General features: G+C 40.4%; 1 protein-coding gene and 1 long non-coding RNA gene across 3 annotated transcripts; both read left to right on the top strand.

Moving 5' to 3' along the window:
* Positions 1-257: 257 nt before the first annotated feature.
* LOC118113306 lies at positions 258-4,023 on the top strand. Its single transcript, XR_004697319.2, has 7 exons — positions 258-326; positions 1,983-2,027; positions 2,606-2,638; positions 2,884-2,898; positions 3,006-3,080; positions 3,288-3,312; positions 3,430-4,023. It is a non-coding gene; the product is annotated as an uncharacterized LOC118113306 (long non-coding RNA).
* Positions 4,024-5,194: 1,171 nt separating this feature from the next.
* LOC118114049 (phospholemman) lies at positions 5,195-20,568 on the top strand. 2 transcript variants are annotated; one of them, XM_035164243.2, is made up of 8 exons: positions 5,195-5,429; positions 15,343-15,398; positions 16,672-16,704; positions 17,033-17,056; positions 17,237-17,311; positions 17,599-17,635; positions 17,793-17,839; positions 19,960-20,568. In XM_035164243.2, exons 2-8 carry the CDS (start codon positions 15,365-15,367, stop codon positions 19,977-19,979), a joined length of 270 nt encoding a protein of 89 aa, XP_035020134.1. In that variant the 5' UTR covers positions 5,195-5,429; positions 15,343-15,364; the 3' UTR covers positions 19,980-20,568. The 2 variants fall into 2 exon arrangements, with proteins under 2 accessions (XP_035020134.1, XP_035020136.1); XM_035164245.2 differs by having other exon boundaries at positions 5,203-5,429; positions 17,793-17,836.
* The last annotated feature ends 937 nt before the right edge of the window (positions 20,569-21,505 follow it).

The raw sequence follows: 21,505 nt of genomic DNA, 5'->3' as shown, positions 1-21,505 counted from the left end.
GGTCTTGTGTAAGATTAAAGGTGTGCATTAAATGGCCAGAGCCAAATTGTGTCTTTGACTCACCTATCCACATGCCCACACGCTGATGTTTATGGAATAACATCCCCACTAGTTTCCTGTACACACACCAACACATGTCCCCTGCAACCATATCACATTCACACTGGATACATGCACACACTCGCACACACACAAAAGTTTATACCCCAAACAAAGAGGAGGAGCAGGCGCTACTTTTTCAGGTGAAATAGAAAAGACATACTTTTAACCAGGCAGTGCCACTGGAACATTCTCACACTCCTCAGCTCCTGCATCCGTCAGCTCAGGTAAGCACAGGTACATGTATGGTGGAGTGCAAGGCCCGGGTGAAGTCAGAATTTGGGGTCAAGGTCACCTTTCGTGTAAAAATCTGAATGTAAAGCTTATCTTATAGTGAGAGGACAGTGTTTTAGACAGAAGGACATATGAGGGGTTAGGGTCATTTGAAGAATTTATTAAATTTGTCTTCATTTCTTTAAATATAGGATATTCATAATATGCCTGTGATGATGAATTAAGATTGAAGTTTCACACATAACGTTTAATTAGTTAATGTTTTCCTCTGTGTGCTCAGGCGGTGATGGGCCTCTGTTTGTATTTCATGGTATTCTTTATAGATGCAACAGGTTCATTATGCTGGTACTGATTATGTTTGGTCTTGCATTTTGCCATATTGGCATTTTGTCCTACTGTTTTGAGTTGAGCATTCAGCAAACATTGAATGTGCTCTGAGATGTATTCGTTTTAACTCTGGTCAATAATATCCAGTAAATGGGCCAAAAATAAATTTCTCTTTTAAACCACTTTTAACCAGAGTAGAAAATCTATTCTGTTCAATCCTGTTTCTGACTGTTTCATCATCTGGGGAGCAAGAGATATTTAAAGATATGGGATATGAAAGACAAAGGCCTGACCTTGACTAATGTCATGCTAACTGGGAGCTAGAGCCATGTGACAAAGGTCATGATGGAAGTAACACAGAAGACATAATAACATGTCTCTGTATCATCTTTGTCTTCAGTCGATGTCCACGTCAAGAAAAATCCAGTGTACAGTGTAAATTGCTGTAAATTTGCTCTTCTCGCAGAAGCACTTGTTTTGCCTATTGCTTAGTTTCACTTTTTTGCATACATGTTTTCAATAACAGGTATGAGTGTTAAAAAAATGAGCTAACTGTCAATTGAAAAAAAAAGAAATTCCAAAAAGTTATGAATCTAACCTCCATTGAGATTCAAGGTTGTCCAAGGTCAGTCAGAGGTGAGAGTACCTAACAGAATCCCATGTAATCATATTACATTCTTTATGTTTTAAATTATAGTTCCTTTATAGCAGTGTAATTAGGCCAATTTGTCCAAACAACCCTTATTAAAACAATATCATCAGCAATGGAAGATTATTCAGCTTGTTAATATAACAGCAATATCTTATTACTATATATTATCAATTTCCTAATGCATATTATAAAACTGATAAACTGTCAGCAACTACACTGGAACCATATATTATAAAATATACTATATGAAGTGAGTCTAAAAAAGAAATTTCTCTTGAAAAGTTGAAATTAGTAGGGACAAAATCAAGGACAAACTCTTGAGATACTGTGAAGCACATGATAGTGTTTGGCCCGATACAGTGAGGTCTTTTTGTGGTTTGAGTGGAGGGTGAACGAATGTTGTCTGCAGACCTGCTGCGTTTCCCCCTCCGAGACAAAAAATGATCCAATGTTTACTCTCCAAACACCCACCATGCCTCCCTGCTGACGAAACACTGACCCCTCACACCACAAGGACGCCCTTCCTGGGGAGAGGGAGAAGCTTGTGCTGTGTTGCTTGCATGCATGTGATGGGGGAGATCATGCTTTGCTTTTCCATTGTTCCTGTTGTTCTCTCTCACAATCATGTTCTCTCTCTGTCTTCACTTCTTTCTCTTTGTCTGACTCCTAGTTGTGTTGAAGATGGGTCAACTCAATATTGTGGCTGTAATGGCAGGTAAATAATATATTCAGCAGATTCTTTCCACATATGTGCAAACATCGTTTCTCACCATCAGTGTCGTGCATAAAAAAGAGTCTACAGGGGCTAAGGAAAAAAAGGCCTTTGATATGGTTTATGGTCTCATGGTCGTGGATTATTGTGTTTTCTCTGGGACATAATGCTCGCTGTCCGTTGCAGAAAGATAATACAATTTTGACAAAACACTAAAAGTCGTAATCTTAAAAATGCAGCAGCTGGAAATTGTTTGGAAGTTGAAGAATGTGACTGTGAATTTTTGACACAGGCTTATACATAAATAACTGTACAACATGAACTTTAAAGGGCATCAAAGCAGCTCACACACGCCTACTGAACTCTTTTTTTTTTACAAACATACAAAAACTCACTTGTGTCAAAAACTTTCAATGACCCTGACGACAAAGTTTTTTTTTTAAATCCATTTCGAAAAAAAGACGAGCTTCTAAAATGTCATCTCAAAGTGCTGACTGTGAGGCGACTCCTTCAAGGCTGTACACAAACAACTCCCTCCCCATCAACCAAATTAACATTTCATTTGTCTGGCTCTCTTGCAGTGCTTTTCACCCTTTTCATGGAAACTGAAGCAAGTAAGGCCAAAACTCTGCTCTGCCCTTATCTTGTTGTGAAACTGGTTTGTGAAGATGTTTGAACTTCTTTTGTCGCCACAAAAAAAAGGTCAGATGCCGTAAAAAAAAGTTTAAATGTAACCCAGTAACATGGACCAATGTGTTGTTCGGGCCACAACTTAATTCAACACTAGCTCTTTTTAAACAATAAATTATGGCGATTTAGTTTCTTTTTCTTATTTCTTCTTGTCCTCTTGTGTTTGCAGGTGCCTTTGATTACAGTAAGTATCAACACCTTTATCTCCCTTATGATGTACAATCCATCTATTATCATCATTTATTAAATTCACCAGGACCCTTTTAATTTGTAACATTTATTTTCCAACAGACTATAAATCGCTACGAATTGGAGGCTTAGTCGTGTCCTTCTTGTTGGTGATGGGAGGACTCAGCGTTTTACTCTGTAAGTGATTAACACAGGTTAATAAATCACTGTAATCTGTGAAAAAATACATTATTACTGAATAATGTGGACCACAACATCGTTTGTGTGAATAATTACTTATTAAATATCAAATACAAACTTAAAGCCATTAAGTATAGTCAGAGAAGTAATAAAGATGAGTGTTGAAGTGTAATCGCAGTAAGACATCTTGGTTTTCCCTCACAGATAACAGATGCTCCAGAAAGGGAAAGTAAGTCATTATTTCCTCTTTAAACTCACTGCTAAATCTGTGTGTGCTCATTTTTTGTGTCATTGTCTCACAAACTGCCATGCAAATCCTGCCCCTCTCTTCTGTCTTGCCTTGTAGAAAAGTGGAGGACGACAACAGTGAAATCTGATATCGCACCTGACAAACCGGTTCTATCCTGGGGGAAGAAAGTCGACAGACAGGGGTGGAGAGATCTGGTGTGTGTGTGTGTGGGGGAGAGTAATGAGGGGGGTGGTTTGGTGGAAACACACCGGCTCAGATGATTCTTGTACAGACCTGTTAAAGGAAAAAAACGTTTATTTAAATAAAGAAAAATACTAACTGAGGTGCTGCTGATTTTGACAAGGGTGGGAACGCAGCCTCATAGAAGAATGTGATGATGTCATAAGTGAAGAGCCCCCCCCCCTCATTATTTCTTCATATATATCTGTACTGATGTGTAAATCATCTTTATTCCTATAGAAAAAAACCTACACGTCTCATGTGTGCTGCTTAGTTGAGTCACATAGTCATAATGCTGCATATAGCTTCTGAAACTGTGGGAAATAAAAACATAATCTTATGTGTAGTCATTGTTCACTTCATGTTTGCTGTATGATCAAGTGGTCCAACATTTCCTCACTGAAAGGAATAGAAAACAACAACTTAAATCAAATTAAATGAAAATAAATGTCATTGTACACTAAATCACAACTGTGGTATTTCAGTGTTCTTTTTTCAGCTATGTCAGGGCTGGATCCAGGGGCGGGGCCAGGGGGGCACTGGTCCCCACTGAAATCCCCCGATAGGCCCCTGTCCTGTCCCTTACTAACAATAATTGCAACAAATATGACAATTTATAAAAAAATTTGCTTTTTTGAAGTAGACAATAGCTGTGTCTCAAATCAGGGATACATCCTTCAGAGGACACAGTTTACTAGCGCATGCAATGTCATCTCAAAGTCAGGCCGCGAATGCTGAAATAAAATGAGACAGCCTGGTCCACTACCGATTTCCGTGACGGGTATCGCCAGCTCGTCCCACTCTTGTTGCTGTTACCTAGCAACAGAGCTGATATTTGATAGGACAAGAGAGTTTAATGCCATTTGTTTTTTTAACATGTACCGTTAGCTGTTCGGTTGAGTTGAAGCGTTTTACTAACTTTTCTTCTTGCTTTCTCGTCACTTACCGGTGCCATTACCTCTTTATAAAACGGTTTGTCACTGAAGCGTAATGAATCCTGGGATAGGTTGGGCCAGGAAGGATCCTCGCGTTGGAGCCTTTGTGTCTCGGGGCTGGAAGGACACGTTTGTTAGCTGCATTTGTAGGAGCCTTCGAAATGAGACAGCTTAGTTTAACCGCTGTGACCCAATCGTCGAATGCAGCCTCAGGAGGATGCTTCTCAGCTACTGTGCTTGGGAGGAACAATTTTCAAAATATATTCAATGTTTTGTGGCTTTGCCTAAAGTTATGGAGCTAACAGTGAACAAGGAAGGACTTAAATGTGCACCTTTCTGCACCGGGCATTGTGCGTGGATGTTGGATATATAATTGGCTTCTCTGTGTACACTGTGGCCCCCTGGGTTTAGACAATAGCTAGATCTGCCTCTAGCGATCTAGCTCTGTTTGCAGCAGATTAAATGGTTTAAATCTTTGTCCTTTACTGAGTTTTGTTTTCCATGGAGCAGCACTGATCTCCTAAAGTTCCCTATCACTGTATATTACAGTATTATAGGTTCTGCCTCTGTTAACCGCACATCACCGTCAGAGTGGAGCTCGACAAACTTCCTCATCTTCGTTCTCGACCAGCAAACATTAATGGTCCCCTCCTCCTCCCGCTCGTCGCTGACTCTGGATCCGCCTCCACGCCCCTCACCCCTCCAGCTGCCGGTCTCACAGCCCAGCACACCGACCCCGGATCAGGATCCACCCGCCTAACTCCAGCGTAGTAAGCTCCGTCCCCCTCTTTTGTCTCTGACACAGAGAACAGACCAACCTGTTGAGTGTGTCAGTGCGGACAGACAGGGTGTTGGCGCACAGTGAAGCTCTCTGCTCCGTCCCTCGCATCCGTCTCACTGGAGAAATTACCTCGTTTCAGTCGCAGCAAAAACAAGTACAAGGTGAGTGTTGACCGTAGAACCAGCTCGTTTTCCCCGCTTGCCTCCTCCGGCTTCAGTCGAACACATTTAATAACTTTTTAATATACTGGTGCGCATCTTTTTTTCCCTTTTTTTTTTTTGCCAACTGACGCACAATTTAGCAACGTTAGCTAGTTATCCAACGCTAGCTTGGGCTCTCTGAACAGACAACTGTTGATGAATCCGTGTATTTCAAACGAACATGGTCAAGAAGTTACTTTAGAACGAAACGGGGGCTCGAGTAAAAAATGTAAAAGTGAGAAAAGTTTTGAATGTTGTTGGAATGCTACAGAACAGCACATGTTACAATCGAAGGTTGTCACGACTCCGTCTACTCGAGCCGACCTGTGCCAGCACAATGGCCCGGCACGCGCTCTGGGACCAACGTCCTGGGATAATAGAGTCCTGCTGTACGCGCTTTAGTGACGCACTGTTTGTACTGGATTTAGATTTAGAGAAACATCTGCTTCAAGTCCAGTTACTGACATTGAGAGGTTTTACTGTGTCTGTCTGTGTTTTTGGTCCTTTTTTCAATCTCACCAGAGAAGAGAAATAAAAACTGTGCAGGCGTTCAACCTTAAAATCTGGCCCCTTGAACGCATTTCACATTGTAATGTATAGAAAGACCAGCTGAGTGGAGGTCTAACAATCTTGGGTCAAATTTGACTATTGAATACCAATGAGGAGCTGTTAGGGAAATGTTTGAACATTGTCATACTGTGTGTGTGTGTGTGTGTGTGTGTGTGTGTGTGTGTGTGTGTGTGTGTGTGTGTGTGTGTGTGTGTGTGTGTGTGGGCCAGCTGATAAGGGCAGTGGTCATATCAGTTTGCTACTATGTGGCACAAGGACAGATTGGGACAAGGACAGATACAGGAGCTGTGTGTTATAGAACTGTTAAAGTCGAGAGGACAGTATTGAATTGGTTCAGATACCATTTTTCCCTTAACCCGTACCGATTCCGATACCTGGACTTTGCCTGTCGGCCAATACCAACACACTGCGGCTTTGATACCACTGCATTTAAAATAATAACGTATATAACATGTGTTAACAGCTGGATGCTACTAACCCTGTATGTTAAACCCTTTGAAAAACATAATAAATATGTTTTTTTAATAAAACACATACATACAGAGAATGAATGTGAATGAATAGGACTTTTTAAAATCTGGTTTGGTCATAACTGACAAAGAAAATGATAAATAGAATAAATCTAGCATTACACAACAATGAAGTTGCCAAGTTTGTTGGTTATGTTTCTTGCTTTGCGTCGTTTGAATGTCGTTTCCAAAGTTAGCTGGTTCTTGTTTTTCAATTGCTTTATGAGATTTCTAGTGTTGTTGTTGGCAACACGAGTGTCGTGACTTGAAGTCTTGCATTTGCTACACATCGAATTTTTGCTTTGTGGGATTTTCCAGCGTAATACATTGCCAAGTTGCTACATTTTCAAGACTAGTAGCGGTATCGGAACATCTCTAGTATTGATGGTATGTTTTCAGTTCGCTAATGGTCGTTGGAACTTTGGATTTTCAAAGGTAGAAACAATTTTCTTCACATTTAAAGAGTTATGTCTGCGAGAAATTGTACTTGTTAGATGATTGAAACAATGATTTGGTTATCAAGTGATCCGTCATCAATATATATTTGGGCCAGATGTTGTTGCATGGAAAGAGACGGTAGAAAGACAGGGATAAACGCTGTCATTTCTCTTCCTCTCTTGAAAAATACAACTGCATGTGAAAAGAGACAGAACAGACAAATGAGTAAGGTCACAGGGGGACAGACAGAGGTGGAGACAGGTTGAGCTGTAGACAGAGTTCTATGTCCTTTCTCAGATGAGACAGACTTAGCTCTCTGTCATCGCCTCACATGACCACAGATCCTAAAAAAGAAAAGGAGAGAAAGAGGTGGGACACACTTTCTCCTCACCTTTCCTCGCATCGCTTTGGTGCCTCACAAACACAAATTTAGAAACCTCAACAAGGAGACATTGATTTTATCGCGAGGGATGTGACTGTGACCTTCAGTTCATTCCCTATGTAACCACAGGCTCCACAGCTCCAGCGCAGCAGAGACGCAGATGATCTTTTCTGATTTGAAAAGTTTATTTTAGCAATACTACAATAGTTTGATACAAAAAAATGTAACATCTTACAGGCAGAGTTTTATCAAAATGTGAATTTTTTGTATTCGAGTTGGTCATTGTCAATTAGTGCAGGGTTTATAGTTATGTGGAGGTAAAGATGAGATGAATGATGGAAATATGCGCCATCATTTCATCCACTGATCATGCCTGCAGAGTGAGGACGCATGGAGTGTGTTGCTAGCAGCTCTGCTAGCCTGGTTACCATGTGTGACTCATTGCTCTTGTATGCCCCACTCCTCTTTCCTAACCGCACTCTCCCTCGTCTTTCTGCCTTCCTCTCTCATTTGCTCTGCCTTCAATTCTCCCACCATGTTCACTCCCTCTCTCACTCACTCGATAACTTGTTTGTTCTTCCCTTTCTATTTCTCCATCCATTTCCCCCCTTTTCTTCATCAGTGCACTGCCTCCACTGATTCCCCACCCTCTGTCTGTTCCTTCTTTCCTATCTCTCCCGTTTATTTGTACTTTTACACAGTAATGCTCTTAAGCTGCATCTGTTGAATTTCATCTTTGGTCTTGATCTGTTATCACCCAACTCCACAGTTGCTCAGCAACGGAAAATACATCTTCTCTTTTTAATAGTTCAGGAATTTTAGGTCATGTGCTTCATCAGTCACATTTCTGGCCTTTCAACTGCTGAGAAACATTTTGTACTGGAGTCCTAGAAATAACAAATTTACAAGAAACGTCAAGTGTGTCTCAGCCGAGATATAAGGTAGCATAGTGTGTGTGTGTGTGTGTGTGTGTGTGTGTGTGCGCGTGTGCGCTCCTGCGTGCGCTCCTGCGTGCGTGTGTTTGTCGTAAAGGATGTGGAATCCAGTGCTGCTAATTTAGGAATAAAAAATGCCACTGAGAACAGGCAGCTGTCTTTGTAGTGCATTACAGGAACGCACACACAAACACACACACACACACACTGGGGTCTAGCACTCAAAGGGCTGGGTGTGGTGAATGAACAAAACCAGGGACTCAGTCACACTGTGCACAGCAAATCTTAAACATGCAGTCACATGCACACAAAATAAAGGAAGCTTAATTTTGGGTTAAATTCATGTAAATACATAAACTCACACGACTGTGTACATTTTTTGATTAGTAGTTTAGATTTATCATACACACATACCGTACATACATAACTTTACAGATTCATATGATGCTGGCCACCATCACTCTTTCAAGAAATGATGGATATGACCGTTGACTTTGTAAAACACTTGCTCCTCACTGCAATTGGATGTAGTCTATTTCAAGACACGTTCGTATGTGTGTTGTCAACTAACTTAGTCACAATAAGGAAGTCCTTATTGTGGCTAAGTTAGGTGACAACACGTGTTACTAATACGAGACGTGTTTACTACTTAGTAAACACGTCTCGTATTCAAAGCCAACTGGTGGCCTTTCTCTGTATGTCTGTGTCCCTCAGTGTGTGTAGATATTCATGCTGCAACAGTGATATTTGCTCTGCTAGCTGCAGGACCTAGGCTGAATCCACACTAATAAGTCACTGTTTCTATGTTTACGTTTGGCGCCCACACTCCTCCTGACTTTCTGAGCACTTAAAACTGAGAAGTTGGGAAAAGCTGCTGGCCACATTTTAGTTTGGAAACTCCGTGGCTGTATTTGAGGATTGACTGACAGAAACGGAGATGATATGAAACAATGACACAGTCCCCTGCATTCACTTACTGAACGTGTCTTATAAGACACAATTCCACGACCAGTGGTGAAACCCAAACATTGCTAACCCTGCTCTTAGTTTTCACCATTGCTGTTTCTCATTCGTGGTTGTTTCTGCTACCAAGCAACCAGCTGCAGAGTAGACAGTCTGCTTCCTGTTTACACTGGCACACACATGCCTAGTGTATGTGAATGCTCATGTGTTATACTTTTCATGTCCGGTACAGAGCTTAAACGCTTGTTTGGTTGGATTGTTTAAGTTTTAAAACACCATTTTAAACTATAAAGTATCAGGTTTAGCTCTAAGAACAGGGTTGTTTGTATTTGTATTTGGTGACCATTCCTATGGTGGCACAAACAGAAAAAGCAGTCACTTGTTCATTGGTAATATGAAAATATTATGGCCAGCACCCATGAAATTTACAGAGCACACCCATTGTACCCAGAGAAGGAATAATTTAGTCTTTCGATTGTCATGCAGATAGTTCTGGTCTTCTAGTTTTGGTCTTCTAGTTTTGGTCTTCTAGTTTTTTTCTTCTAGTGTTGGTCTTCTAGTTTTGGTCTTCTAGTTTTGGTCTTCTAGTGTTGGTCTTCTAGTTTTTGTCTTCTAGTGTTGGTCTTCTAGTTTTGGTCTTCTAGTTTTTGTCTTCTAGTGTTGGTCTTCTAGTTTTGGTCTTCTAGTTTTGGTCTTCTTTCGCAGAGATTTCAAATATGTGTCTCCTTTTATGCTATGGAGGTTACAGCATTAAAAATATATAATTAGGAAAATCAACAACAAAAGTATTACACAATCCCATAATTGTTTTAATAGTTTTTTTTAATATTGCGGGTTAGGGCATTTTTCAACATTTACTGTGAGTTTGATGGAGAAAGATTCTGACATATTTAGGACCTTGGCCGAGGTATGAGAGCCATTCTTGTTAAGGCAGGTGTTGATTGAAGCTTTATGGAGGCGGTAGTTTATGGTGCCGGGTGAAGTGTTTCTATTGTTTTGTCCACCATGTTAGACCGACGCGGCCCCATTTAAGAATGTTAACTGTCTTAAAGGCCCTGCTACTTATTGTGTTACCCATGGGTAAATAACAGGAGAGAAGAAAAAGGGGAAGGAAAAGAGAGGATGATAGTGTATGAGCGTGAGACGGGCATCGAGCCCAGAAAGCCTGTGCTCCAGGGAGTTTAGAAAGGGAGGGGAGTGGCAAAGAGGGACAACAGAGGGGGCGGGTGAGGGAGCAAGGACGTGCAGAAGTGTGTCGGAAAAGGGAAGTGGTAGATGAGAGGATTAAAGAGGCTGGAGAGAATTGGTGATGAGCAGTAGCTTGACAAAAGCAGAAGAGCAGTGTGAACCATCAAATTAAAACAAACGGGCGATTCTTAAATCACATAGGAGGAAAGGAGTGAAAAAAGCAGAGGGTGTGTAGAGAGCAAGAGACAAAAAAGTGGGAAAACAACCCTAAAGACACAAAGAAGAGAGATGCAGTGAAAGCTGAAGACAAAAACAAAACAGGGGACAGTTGGAGACAGGCAGAGAGGCATGACAAAGGCAGAACAGAAAAGTCTTTATCTCAGGATCAGGCAGCGAAAGAGAAGTGGCTCTACAGGGTACTGATGCTCAGGGGACAAGAAAACTTTCAGTTTCATAAAGCTCTCTTCAATACCAGCTTGTATTGGACTGATTGTTTGTTTTATAAAAGTTTTGTATTGCATGAAACTGTTGTTACATTAAAGCTGATACAACTAGATTAATCAGTCAACTTTTTAGACGATCTATATGTTTATAAGTAAAGAAATACCCAGAAATTGCTGGTTCTAGATTCTCTGATGTTGTTTTTTATATATTACTACGCTAATTAGGGCCCGAGCAGCGACATTGCGAAGGCCCTATTGAAACTGATGTGATTATTATTCTTTTTCAGGTAAATGAATTGCATTTTCAGGGCCTAGACATGCTCAAAAACTCACCAAAGTTGGCAGAAAATTCAAAAGTGGTGAAAATTTACGTATTCTGGAGTAATTTGAAATGGGCGTGGCAAAATGGCTGATCAGCGCCACCTAGAACGCAGCCCCTGAGTTAGCTTTCACCGATCTTTACAAAAATCGGTACAAACATGTAATATGACCAGACAAACAAAAACGTCTCAAGGAGCATTATGAACTTCTCCTAGAGCTTTCATCAGATTAACTTAAAATTCAGAGTGTCATTTCAACTCCATGGAGACTAAAATGTATTCAAAGTTTTAGTGTACGTCACACGGTGTGACCGTGGCGTGGCGTCTAAGTTTGATGATTCGCCAAAAAAGAGGGATTTATTATAACTCCTCTGTGCATTGTCAAACCAGCCTAAAACCTCTTTCACCTCTACAGCTCAAATGAGCTCAGACAAGTCTTAAGACCATGGTCAGAGCTGTGACATTTCCTCAAACCATGTAAACATCGAGGTGCGGCTGAAAAAACAACACTTGTTTGTGACTTACCATTTAACTTCAGCCAGGCTTAAAAGGATACTTCAAAAGTTTCAAACAAACTGTTTATTCCAATCAATGCTGTAAATACCCTTATCTTTCTGATGTTCTCCATTACAATTGCACTTCTGGTCATCCTGGGAGAGGATCCCTCAGATGTGGCTCTTTCTGAAGTTTCTAGGTTATTTTCCCCCTGTTAAAAGGGATTTTGACCTGAACAGATCTATTAGTCTCTATGTAGTGATAGTGATAGCAAAAGGGAGGTAAGCCTCTTTACAACTTAAATTCGATTTATAGTAAATTTGCACCGTGTGATCTACACTTGATGGCGTGGGCCGTAATGTGTGATTAGTGGGCGTGGTCCAGCGCCCCCGTGAGGGATGCAGGAAGTGACGTGTTTATCCTTCATTTAACCTTCCACCAGAAGTTAACCCAAACTGAGAGATCGTAACGCTGTGCTTAACTGAAGCTTCAGCTGGAATTCACAAGGGGGGGTTTGTTCTCCACTGTTGAGTAGCCTACTCGGAGTGGAAAAGTGCAGTAAGTGGAAAATCACTACTGTGAGGTGTGTCTCCTCTGCTGCTGCCTCAACATAGCCGCTACGCTGTGGTGTGAAGCAGCTCAGACAGAGCATGGGATCTAATTGCTGGAAGTACTTGTTCATTAAGGACAGTATAAGGAAGGCACACGGAGCCGTTTCGCCCGGTCCCTGTGCCCCCTCCCCCGCAGCTGCATCAGGTCCCGAGATTGCAAGTTCTCGGGCCCGCACAGTGCTGCTCACAGCCCTAGTTATATTTGAGTTTTCGATTGTTAATGAGTTAATCCAGTAATGTCAATATTTTCCCTAAGGCTCTGGGAAATTGGGATCAGCCTTTTTCACATGCATCTCACATTTCACAGACTATGAATCAACAATAAGAAAACATTTCTTTAGTTGCAGGCCTTCACTACCTAGTGATCCAAATGCTTTCAGATATGCACTGAACTCTGGAGATCTTCCGCATTTTCTCCGGAGACGGTGTATGTGTGAGCACAGATGTCCGAGTGAGAGCCTCCACAGTTTCTGTTTCTGTGGGATTTCTCCGCCTGGCCCCCTAGTATAAAGTCAACAGAAAGTCTGCTGAATCTGATGTGAGAACACAGCAGGGGATCCCTTGCTGGATTCACTGTGAGCGAGTGGGTGGTGCGATACACCTAGAGGACACAGAGGAAGATCAAGAGAGTTTTTGGTGATAAAAGATGACACTGGTGTCGATGTGCTCTAAACAAAATCACATGATCACTGCAGTGGAATTAATTTGTTACATCCTGCCTCTGCCTCCTTCACCCCTCACCTGAATTCTGCAGATTATTTGTTGTTGTGAACACATCTGAGCAGAGCACCCCCTGCTGCGTTGTGCATGTGTGAAAGGCAAAATGTTGAGAAAATCTGGACCCACTTGTCCCTCAGCAGGACATGTCTGAAAACGGCTATACAGTACATGGTGATACCGATATGTCTGAGAAAGGCCCAAATTGGCCAATATTCAACCAATTAAACCAATTAAACTGTCCAGCACTAATTATGTTACTTGCTGCAACTGCTTTGCGGCCACTCCAAGCACTCAGCGTTACAAGCACTGTACCTTATCCATCTGGGTGCTGTGCTTTTATCCCTTATACTCCTTAAACTCAATAAATGTTATCACACACCTCCAGCACTCGCACCCTAGCTCCACCTTGAACTAACATTTGCTTTAGAAAATGATCCTCAAATAGGAACAAGGAGGAGCTAGGTGCCACCTCTGTAGAATCTATACCCAGTCCTCTGCTTTTCTCACCTTCTACGCAACCTTTCAACAATATCACCTTTACTTTTCCTTCTTTGTCTTCCTGTCTTTCTTCCCATCTTTCTCTCTCCCATGACGGCCTCTGCCCTCTCTCTGCTCATCCTCGCTCTACTTGCTCCCCACTATGTGTTTGTCTTTTTTCCGAGGTAAACTGTTCTCTTATGGTTGTTGGCCTGTTTCCCAACCTCTACATTCCCTCTGCGTCGCCTTGGGTTGCTGTGTAGCGGCACCAGAAGAATGCTCATTCGGCCCTTCTCCCTCTCAGTTTCTGCCAAACTCTAAATACCAACAACCAACGAGGAAGACATATTGGTTTACTCACATCCTTCGTATTTTTTTAATCACTGAGCCTCAAAGGTCACTGTTGTTTTCCTTCCAGAAACCTAAAGATGTTAAATCAGACCAAACTCTAGTAGTTTAACTGTAACATCTTTAACAATGTCTTTTGTTTTTATAGCGTTACTTACAGCTCTTTCATAACTTTACTTACAGCAATATCTTCACTTGTGTCGCCTTCAGTTAATGTTGACCATTGGCTGATAGGAAAAGCCTGAAATAAAAGATGAGAAAATTACACCAAAAGTTAACCCAAACTTAGAGATCGTAACGCTGTGCTTAACTCAAGCTTCAGCTGGAATTCACAAGGGTGGTTTATTCTCCACTGTTGAGTAGCCTACTCTCAGTGGAAACGTGCAGTAAGTGGAAAATCACTACTGTGAGGTGTGTCTCCTCTGCTGCTGCCTCAACATAGCCGCTACGCTGTGGTGTGAAGCAGCTCAGACAGAGCATGGGATCTAATTGCAGGAAGTACTTGTTCATTAAGGACATTAAGTGTGATTGTTGTTGTCTTACAGTCACACTTATACCGTCCTGGGAAAACCCTATAGAAAAATCTATAGGGTAAGAGAGCTTTTCGTCAGTTTTCAGGCATTAGAAAATAAAAATATCTCAATTGATTCCCAAAAGACGCAAACATCTCACCATCTGATACTAATCTATACACTAAAGGGTGAATGGACTTTAATCATATTTTCATGGATTTTTTTTCCTCAGCAAATGAAAGCTAAATATACAAGTAAGAATCTGGGCATCCACACCTATGCGATCACATGCACAAAGGGACGTACGTTATAGAGCGTTTAAAAACCCTGTGGTAAAAATTGAATAATAACTCTGAAATGAGAAAGAAGGTTGAAGCTTTGAGGCTTTTACATATGAAGTGAAATACATTACACAGAAAGCTTAAGCTTCTCGTGTTATGGCTCCATTAGAGCACTTTGTACCCATCAACATCGGATCAAGTATCTCTGTGCGTCTGAGTGCGAGCGAGCCGGAGAAGCCATTTAATGTCGATGTAAATTGAATCAGATGTGCTATGTGCTTCACAGGGGATGGACGTATGTACTGTAAGAGTGATGAGTTTGTCTCTGTGTGTTAAAATCCTTTGAGTGCCCCTCAGAAAACACAGAAAGACTAAATGTTGCATCACACCTCTGTTGACTTTGTTGGCCAGTCTGAGCCAGTTTGGAGTACTGTAATAAGCTGTGTATCATGCACACACACACATAAAATGTGATTATCATTATAAGAAGATTTGATCTGCTCCATGATAGCACAACTCAGGCTTTATTGAAATAGCAGGCCACATGCATGCATCAGTCAAACATGCAGGTTTTAATACCCTTATTACTAATTAGGGTTGTTGCTACAGTAACCAAGAAGGCTCCATGTAAAAGTCATTAATAACGACATTGTTGTTGATATCACTGTATTTCTCTCCACAGGTAAACATCCTCAAGCTCCAAGATGTCAAAGATCTGTGCTTTGGTGTTGATGACACGTGAGTAAAAGTCTTAACAAGTCTTAGAGTGTAATTTTTGGTCACTAAGTACAAAGGTTCTGTTTGCTCCACTTCCCTCATTATGAGGACATTCTGCCTGAGGACCTGCTGTCATCAGCATGTTGCTGACAGGTGAGCCATATGAAAATGCAGCAGAAAAATATTCACAACAAGCAAGTGGGAATGTTGATAAAGTTTCTAACATGCAACGTCATGCAAACAAAAACACTGCTTTCTTCAGTGGAATTTATTCATCATGTCCTGCCTCCTACATGCTTTACCCAGGTAATAATAATAATAATAATACATTTTATCTAAAGGCAACTTTCACAGCACTCAAGGTCCCTTTATAAGGTAGAGATAAAAACAGAACAAAAAAAACAATGTATCAAAAAGATCAATAAAATGAACAGTGAGTAAAACATGGTGGTTGGCCATATGGAAAACAGTCAAACTGAATATGCCATTTTGAAAAGATGGGTTTTGAGACGGTTTGAAAATGGAGAGAGAGTCAATGTTACGGATGTCTGGTGGGAGGGAGTTCCAGAGGCCGGGAATAGATAACCAGGTGCCCCCCCTCACCTGAATGTTCTGGACATTTTCCTGTTTTTGTGAACTTATCTGTCCTGAACTCCTGCTGCCTTCTTCATATGTGAAAGGCAGACTTTAAAAAAAACAGCTTAAATATCATGTCTGAGGTGAGACAAAGGCAGCAGCGTGGACGAGTGGTACCTGGCTGTCAAGTTGCCGCCTTCTTTCCAAATTTCAATCTGTCTTGACAGCTGGTATAATTATGTGTCCCATAGAGATAAACAGTAAGAGAGCAAATCACTAACACTGTTAGTAGGTTGTTACAGGGTTAACATTAAGCCTCAGATGTTTTAAAGGAGAAAAGCTGAGGGAGGAGGAAGAGAGATGAAGCACACAGAGGTTTATATAATATCTTGAAACATATGTTGATTTCCAGTGAACATATCAGAGACGTATGAGGTGTTTAATACATTGACAGTTTTATTCCTCTGTGATTCTATGGACCAGACACTTGAGTTTACCAGTGTTTTCTGTCAAATTAAAGTTGGATGAGAGCTGAGCTGCTGCAGTGTCATTTAAATGAAAAGTGAATTGTTTGCATTTCAACCTTGTAAACTAGTTCAACAACAACAGATAATCTATTTTCATGTCAGTCCAACCTTCATGAACTGGGATAAACACAACAGTATGTATTTCACCATGGTAAAATGTGTGTGTCTCTGTTTTGGACTTTATTTTGCAGTCGTGTCCCTGGTGTCGGCAGAAGAAGAGAAGCGTACGTAAACTGACTTTTCACTTTCACGAATAACCTTAACTGTAATGATTTGAGCAGTATAGTTAATTTTTTCTGCAGTTACATTCATAAATACTTTTCTTCACATGTTTGATTAAAATCGAGTGTAGTGTTTGTTTTAAGTTGAAATGTATTGACCTGATTGTCAGCTGTGTTAATCATTACTGATAGAATTAAACTAGGCCATTGTGTACATTCCTCTCACTTTGTACTTTTGACTTTATCATGTCAATGTTTGATGTGTGGATGTTTCTGTATATCCCCATCACACCAGATTTTCTCTAATGCTCTACTTTTTCTCTCCCTACAGCGGAAGACGACCCATTTACTTTTGGTAATGCATTGTTTTTTTGTCTTTGTTATTTTTCCATTTTTATCATTTATAAGTTAATGGGAGATGATATCTGCCATCGGCACTAATATTGTAATTTTCTTGATGTTTTTTTAATTGTGAGGTAATTTGGTTTTAGCTTGTTTTTGTTCCTTGTCTAATGGTGATGATGTGTTTGTGCAGACTACCACAGACTGCGTGTCGGAGGCCTGATTCTAGCTGCCGTCCTCTGTCTCATTGGCATCACCATCCTGTTCAGTAAGATGCAGATTACACACACACACACACACACACACACACACACACACACACACACACACACACACACACTGAGGCAAAACTTTTGAAATGTTATTCAGGTTGGGGTCAGGTTTGGGAATGACATTTAAGTTTGGGTCGGGTGCAGTCACATTGGCTGGGCTATTTACCAGATTTTTACATCGGTTGGGCTCACACACACACATTCACAGACACACAAGTCATAAACAGACTCAAATGCAAGATAATATCAAGAAAATCATTGCTTCTTTTTTCTCTTATTGTAGGTGGCCACTGCAGATGCAAGTTCAACCAGGACAAGAGGTAAAAATTCATACAGTTAGACATGAAAAATTGTGAATGCATGAATAAATAAAAGTAGTATGTATGACCAGGTTAGCACAGATTGTGTAGTTTTCATCAACAAAATTGTACTAGATGAAATACTCTCCTCTTACTCTCTGCTCTCTTCTTTTTGCAGGAGGAGGACAGGAAGCAATGCTCAGCAGATGCTCTCTGACCAAGGTAGCAGATATTTACCAAGCAGCAAACCCCTCTATTACCTAAGTAACTGTTTTGGGTGTAAGACTTTATCCCCAGCCAACCCCTCACCAACCAAGACCATAGCTGCATCCACATTATTCTCTCCAAATTTGGCACAAATGTTCACTTGGACTCAAAGATGATTTGAGAAGACATTTGTATCCTTTTAGTTTGTTTTTTTTCATTTTTGCGTCTGTCGCGTGTTAGAGGCGTCATCAGTGGTGAAAGGTTAAAAGTCCCGGTGAGCTCATATTATTGTGAATGCATTATGTCAGGAACACGGAGGGACTGAAACTGCACAGGCATAGAACTTCAGGGTGACAGTTCTATTTGTAGTCAGTTTACTGCATGTCAACAGAATAGACCATCATCTTTAACCTGCTAAAACCAGTCCAGAACATTTATTACAACTAACTAGATGTTCTGAACATTTCTTTGTACATACACATGTAGCATTTTTCCATTTGAAACATTCAGGATTTCATCACCCTGTTTACGTCCTGCTCAGGTCTGAAGTTATATTTAAACACTGTCCATCTGTTTCTCTGTTAACTGGCCGTATGTCACACACACACTGACATTGTATGGAAAACTCCCATAGTGCTGGACTGAGATGCCATGGACCTCGCTGTTCAACAGGTGGTGGGACTCTGGGTGTCTGGCAGGCGTAAGAGGGAGGGGCAAGAAGGGGATGGTTTGTGTCAGAAACAACAGCCGTAAACAATGCCCTTGAGGGTTTGACCGTTACACTCAAAACACCCATGTCTTTTTGCTCCTAAGTTCTAATGTTATTAATTTTTCGCCTCTAGGCTCAAACTCATTTAACTCCTGAAGATAAGATAATGCTGGAAAACTGGAAAACTAAACCAGTTTGATTTAAGCATTGTTGCAGATAATATACACAGGTGGCCCACATGGAAAAACACAGTGTGTGTAAGCAACTCAGCAGGAGCCTACAGGGACATACTGCACACTTGTGCACGCGCACACAAACACACGCACACACACACATATGTTTGTACAACTGTCCTAGTGAGAACACTCATTGAATGTATTCCCTAGCCCCTTAACCTAACCTTAACCATCAAAAGTAAATGCCTAACCTAAAACCAAATCTTAACCCTGAAACAGACCTTTAAAGGTGGGTCAGTAAGTGAGGACCCGACAAAATGTCCTGACTTTCCCAAAATGTCCTCACTCTTTAGGTTGTAGGCTCAAAATGGTCCTCACAAAGATATCTGTACAAGTACACACTCACACAACACAAACACACCCACGTCGTCCCCTTTCCACCACATCAGAGAATGACTGGAAGTTTATTAATTCTCTGTCTCATTTTCCACATACAGAGAGTAAGATCCAAATTACTCTTTTGCTATCATGAATATATATGAATATAATGTGAATATATTGAAAAAAATAAAATACATGAATATATATCCCAATTAATATATATATACATGATATATCACACACACTTATAAATATTCACACATGTAAAATAAAGTTACAGCTTTAAATAGTAGCAAAAATTACGGCTTGGATCACATATTCACATATTTCATGATTTGTTCTTTAAATTCAAATTAGAGGAAAGTAATGTTAAACAATTTACAGTAATATGTTCTATTTTTTATAACCTGGTGTATTGTATAATTCATCCATCCATCCATCCACTATCTTTACTGCTTATCCTTTGATGGGCGCAGTGGGAGCTGGAGCCAATTCCAGGTGACAGTGGGCAAGAGGCTGGGTACACTGGACCAGTTGTCACCGAATCCCAGGGCCAACATACAGAGACAAACAAGCGTGCAGTCACTTTAACACTTCTGGTCAATTAAGAGTGTATTAATCAACCTAATCCCAATCTGCATGTATTTGGACTGTGGGAGGAAGCAGGCGCAAACTATGGTGACATGGGGGGAACATGCAAACTCCACCCCCCCATACCGCCTTGGTGTAGGAATTATTTTGATTGTGATTTGTGAATATGGGCTATACAAATAATATTTGATTTGATTGATTCATTGATTTTCAAGCAGAAAATTGAGGAACTACATAGTTAAAACTCACTCTCCTCTCTGTCTGTCTTTCTGTCTGTCCAGGTCGTTCCTGCGACTGCTAGAGTTCGATCAGAACACACACTGACTTCCCAAACCTGCAACCAAGAGATAACAAGAAGGAGGAGCAGCAGCGATTTTTTTGTCACCCAATGAGAGGCTTCTCTTTGTTTTTTTGTTTGTTTTTTTATCTAGAGAGATCAACAGGAAATAGTCTTGTGCGTAGCTGCTGTGAAGTGTGATGCTTGCTGCCTGATAAGCTACTGTCCTGCAGCCTGCACCTCCACACAAACCCACACTTACACACATTGTCACTGTTACTTTCATCTTCAAGTGACTTCACACAACAGCCCCAATTTATTACCAAAAAAAAACAAGTGTCTACATGCTGTAGGTCGTGTCTCGCTCTACTTTTGCTGTCTGTAATGTATGTGTATGGTAAACATTGATGTAGATATTAGTCGCTAATCGTGACCAAGCTAACCCGCTGTCCATTCTTTCATGTCATATATATACACAATCAATGTGGCCACGATAGTTCAAGATAAGCTGCGGAGTCTGATGTTTAGCTTTATGGAGGAGTTGTAGCGGATTGCACTGTTCAGAGATACAGAAAGAATCTGTCATGTTTCTATAAAAGACCTGTTGAAACGACTGAGTGGTGGACTTTTCTTTGAGTGTCCCTGTGTGTTGTGTTTCACTGTGAGCCACTGAAGCTTGACTTTGTTGAATTTGTTGAACGCTTTTAAGATATTGTATTAATAATATACTTTTCAATATCTAGTTGATTTTTTCAAACTGATCATTGTTGAGTGATTCAAGGCTATAACCAGTCTATACATCATAACTGGACTCTCGCGTAGCACTACAAGTTGTCAGCCAATACGCCACAGTAAACCAGTGAACTAGCCCATTCCAACTGTATAAAATCATAATGTTGAACTGATGACACTGAATCACAAAAGTAGAGCCCGATCAATTCACAAACATGGGTATCAGCATCAAAGTCTGCCAGTAGGAAAACTTATTTTACAGAGCATACGATGCGGTTTTTGATTCTAAGTTCTATATACACAGTTGGTTGTATTTGTGTCGTCTTTTATTAGTAGTTATTTATGATAAAGTTTATGGTCAAAACAAAAAATATCAAGCCTCAGTTACATTTCGTTGTCATAAAATAAAATAAAAGTAGATAAACAACATTGAAATTAATTTGTTACAACAGCAGATAAGTCAAAATGAGGTAGATAAGAGAACACCTGAAATAATGAAATAGGCAATAATATAAAAATACAGAATATTTACTGAATATACACCTCACTCACTTCAGACAGAAATATTATTTAAAGAGACGTGGATAATGTATATAGTATACTACCATTTAGTATCTTCATAAGGGTGTGACCATAACATCTTAAAAAATCATTGCCTTTTTTTTCTATTTACATATATCGACTAATATACCGGTATTGTCCTTTTTTACTCCTTAATATTGGCATTAACCCCCAAAATATTGATCAGGCTCCACAAAAAACATATATAACTTAACAAATTTTTAAATTAGGTTTAAAACAGCTTTGGCTGTATAATT

This window comes from Hippoglossus stenolepis, chromosome 8 (genome assembly GCF_022539355.2).
Source record: "Hippoglossus stenolepis isolate QCI-W04-F060 chromosome 8, HSTE1.2, whole genome shotgun sequence".
Taxonomy (NCBI): Eukaryota; Metazoa; Chordata; class Actinopteri; order Pleuronectiformes; family Pleuronectidae; genus Hippoglossus; species Hippoglossus stenolepis.
The sequence above is the reverse complement of the archived record's forward strand: the minus strand, read 5'-3'. Positions and strand labels throughout refer to the sequence as shown.